This window comes from Gastrolobium bilobum, unplaced genomic scaffold (assembly GCF_033153095.1).
Source record: "Gastrolobium bilobum isolate Gb01-03AN ecotype WA unplaced genomic scaffold, APGP_CSIRO_Gbil_v1 utg251380, whole genome shotgun sequence".
Taxonomy (NCBI): Eukaryota; Viridiplantae; Streptophyta; class Magnoliopsida; order Fabales; family Fabaceae; genus Gastrolobium; species Gastrolobium bilobum.
The window spans coordinates 26122-29760 of record NW_026898773.1 but is presented as its reverse complement, the minus strand read 5'-3'; the positions used below and the strand labels follow the sequence as shown (position 1 = coordinate 29760).

Here is a 3639-nt window from a genome sequence, read left to right as displayed (position 1 = left end):
GGAGGCCATAACATAAAAATCACTCTCCTTTAAACCCAACTAGCAAGGGTGGGGTGAGGTCAATCTTTGTACGCATCCTCCATATTTGCAAAGAGACTGATTCTCAGATTTGAATGTGTTATAGGCCATAACATAAGCAAAATAAAAAACGAAACGGATTAACAGTCCAAGTTCAACTCAAAAAAGAGAAGAGTATCACCAAAAATCCGAAAGCCTAAAACGAAAACAAGTGAAATCATCTCTTATACAAGAAAACACACTACACTAAAAGTATAAAAAGTTCACTATCAAGGGTTCATGATATCCTTTGAAAATATGCAAAATTAGTAACAAAACAAAACTCAAAGTAGCCAGCAACTACATGATGATCTAATTAAACAGGCATTTGTTGTATACACAAAGTCCCTACATTCTGCTCACTATCATCAATCATTCCCTACCAAAACAACCAAAAATAAAAAAGAAAAAGAAAAAGAAAAAGAGTGAAAAAGGAAGTGAAAGATTCAAGCCTGTGTGCCAGCCAATGCTTTCATTTGGATATGACTATGATTGGTGTCCGCAGGGGAAGAATTGGTGGGCAACGCCTCATAGGATCCCAACCTCCTAACACCAACGCTTTTCGCAACGACAGCGTAAGTGACCAAAACGATGAGCACAACGAACATTGCGTGCACCGAGAACGCCAGATCCATAATCGCGATGGCTCTGAACATTGATTCCTCCACATCACACTTGGTGGAACCCTCGACGCCGCTCGCGACGTCGAGGAGGCGGTGGCAACCTTCCGGGATGAACGCGTCGGCGTAGAGCGAGAGTCCCGTCTGCAGGGCCCAGAGGCCGCGGAGGCAGATTGCGGCGGCGAGGGCGGCGTCGGCGGCGAAGAGGCGGGGGTGGACGGCTAATAAGAGGCAGAGGAGGGCGGCGAGGGCGGAGACATGGCCGGAGACGGAATCACATTTGGCCTCGAGGGCGGAGGTTTGGACGGCGGCGATGGCGGAGGAGAAGGAGAAGTGGAGGAGGAAGATGGCGGAGGCGAGGACGAAGGAGAGGTCAGGGGGGAGAGGGAGGAGGGAAGGTGCGGAATCGGAGAGGAGGAGAGAGAGAGTGAGGAGGAGGAAGAGGAAGAGGAGTGCGGCGGATTGGAGGGAGGTGAAGCGGTGGACGGGGGTGTTGCCTTTAAGAAGTGGGTCTGATTCGGCGGAGAGGATGAGTTGGTGGGCGATGGCAACCAACAAGGAGAGGATAATTAGGTATAACTGAAGGTGGCGGAAGCGGTGGTTGGCGGTGGCGATGGGGAATGGGTGGAAGAGTTTGGCGGAGTAAGTGTGAGGGGATTTGAGGTAGTTACGGGTTGTTAAGATGAGGTGATAGAGACCTAATGAGAGTAGTGCTGTGGAACACACCACTTGGTACACGAGGCTCCCCATTGATTTTGATTTCAACAAAGAGGGGTTTTGTTTTGTGTTTTTGGTGGTGATGCTATTTGATGTAATGAGAAGAAGAAGAAAAATGATTGATTTCATTATTCCTTCATTTTTTTTATTTTTTATTTTTATTTTTCATTTTTATTTTTATTTTTCAATTGCAGCTCAGAACTTTCGTAGCTCCTCCTCACTTCAACAACTATGAGACTTTTTACATGCAGACCTCGCTCAATAATATAACATAAAATATAATTATCATGACATTTTCGTTTCTTCCCCCTTCCTCTTTGTCTTAAAATGACAACATATTTTTGGTTGTTAACTTCTTGTTGATATGAATGAAGTTTTTTATTTCCTTGGGTGCATTAATGAAAGCGTCTTATATTTCATATATTTCTTCTCCTCACCACAACGACTGACTATCTGACTAAATATTAGAAAGCGTGTCATTTTGGTTGAGGTGCTGCGAATGAGATAAAATCTAACTCAAAGTCATATACTCTGAATAAAGATATTCAACAAGTTCAATAGTAAAAATAAAAGAATACTTAAAAAATATAGATGTTAAATCTATAAAAGCTGCACAAATTTAATTTTCATCTAGTATTATTGTAATTTATATTATCATATAATTATGTATTCAACATTACAAAAAGAGTTTGGCATTTTATTAATTAATTAGACTAAATCCCCGTTCTAATCATCTAATTATTTGAAATATTAATTTAGAAAACAAATATATATATTATATATATATATATTATATATATATATATATATATATATATATATATATATATATATGGGATAGGATACTTGCACTCTTGTATATCTCAATTAAGGAAAGACAATACTTGCACTCTTGTATTTTTTTTCCTCCAATTTTGCACCAACAACTTTTAATTATAAGTATGGGATAAGTTATTCTACCTATCATTTTTTCTGTCTATCTTTTTCTACCACTCTCCAATACCATTTGTTATGGACCAGAGAAAGGCCCACAGCAATATGAAGCCCAACCAACGTCAGCCCAGAGGTAAGCTCTATAAATAGGACTAAAGACCACATGTATGACTGATCTCTCTAACCCTATTTCATTCAAGACACGACAGTGCACACACACACCCCTTCTGGCTAAAGCCATCATATAGTGTGTAGTGATCAGCTATCCCCAAGATACCTAATTCATAGGTATCTAAAGAGAAAGCTCTAGATCCAACATCAAAGACCCGACCTTCTGTCGGACATATCTGCTTCAAGCAGAACATTGGCGCCATCTGTGGGGACACCCACGACCACGTGATCAAAAGCCACGATGGTGAGAGCAACAAGAAGTGGATTTCGACAGCCGTCGAGATCGAATTCCAGAATCCAGCCTATTTCTCCAATCAGGGAGAATCCTCTGGATGGACGGCAGATAGATGCCGACGCCGTGCACGTGAGTGATATGCATTCCGATTCGGCATCGACTCCAGCTGTTAACCAAGACGCTCCTTACGTGCAGGGTTTACAGCCAATGGAGGAACAAATAGCAGATACTGTACAGGCACCGATTGGTGCAATTGCTGATTCGCGGGTAACAGATCTGGCAGTTGCCGCAGTGCTTCGGAGAATGCAGGAGATGGAGAGGAGACACAGGCTGGAAAGGGAAGAAGCTGCTAGACAAATGCGAGAGCTGGAGGCCCGAGTTGGTCGAGCTACCAACCCGAACCCGGAGCAGGCAATAACACGGGTTATGAATGACCTACGGATTGCATGCACCCAGACGAACCCTAATGGGGCTCAGGCCCAGGGAAGAGGGGTTGGAAACGTCGGAAGTCGGCCTCAAAGAAGCACCCCAATGTGGTCCATAATCAAGGACCCGAAGTTCTCTATAGGAACGGGGGACAAGAGAGACCGAACCTGAACCCGAACCCGAACGATGTTTTCGGGGTCTACAGGAGGAAGTATCATAGGGGGCAATATAATGATAGCCCCTTCGCGGACGAAATTGTGAATGCACCATATCCAGAGAACCTAAATCTGTCTGAAATTTCAAAATATGACGGAACGCAAGACCCTCAGGTGCATTTGGATGCCTTTGATACGACAATGTATATTAAGGGGATCGAAGAACCGCTGCTAATCCGGTTATTTGCAACCACCTTGACAGGAGCAGCTCAGGCGTGGTTCTCCTCCCTGCTAGCAGGATCCATCAGGTCGTTTGAAGAGTTCG

General features: G+C 43.5%; 1 protein-coding gene across 1 annotated transcript; it reads right to left on the bottom strand.

Annotated features, from left to right (window-relative positions):
* Nucleotides 1-297: 297 nt before the first annotated feature.
* LOC133283988 (uncharacterized) lies at nt 298-1462 on the bottom strand. The gene has a single exon (XM_061480924.1). It carries the CDS (start codon nt 1425-1427, stop codon nt 504-506), a length of 924 nt encoding a protein of 307 aa, XP_061336908.1. The 5' UTR covers nt 1428-1462; the 3' UTR covers nt 298-503.
* Between the last annotated feature and the right edge of the window lie 2177 nt (nt 1463-3639).

Bases quoted from the DNA above. Each gene is read 5' to 3' on its own strand.
- LOC133283988 (XM_061480924.1), bottom strand. From the start codon at position 1,427: ATGGGGAGCCTCGTGTACCAAGTGGTGTGTTCCACAGCACTACTCTCA.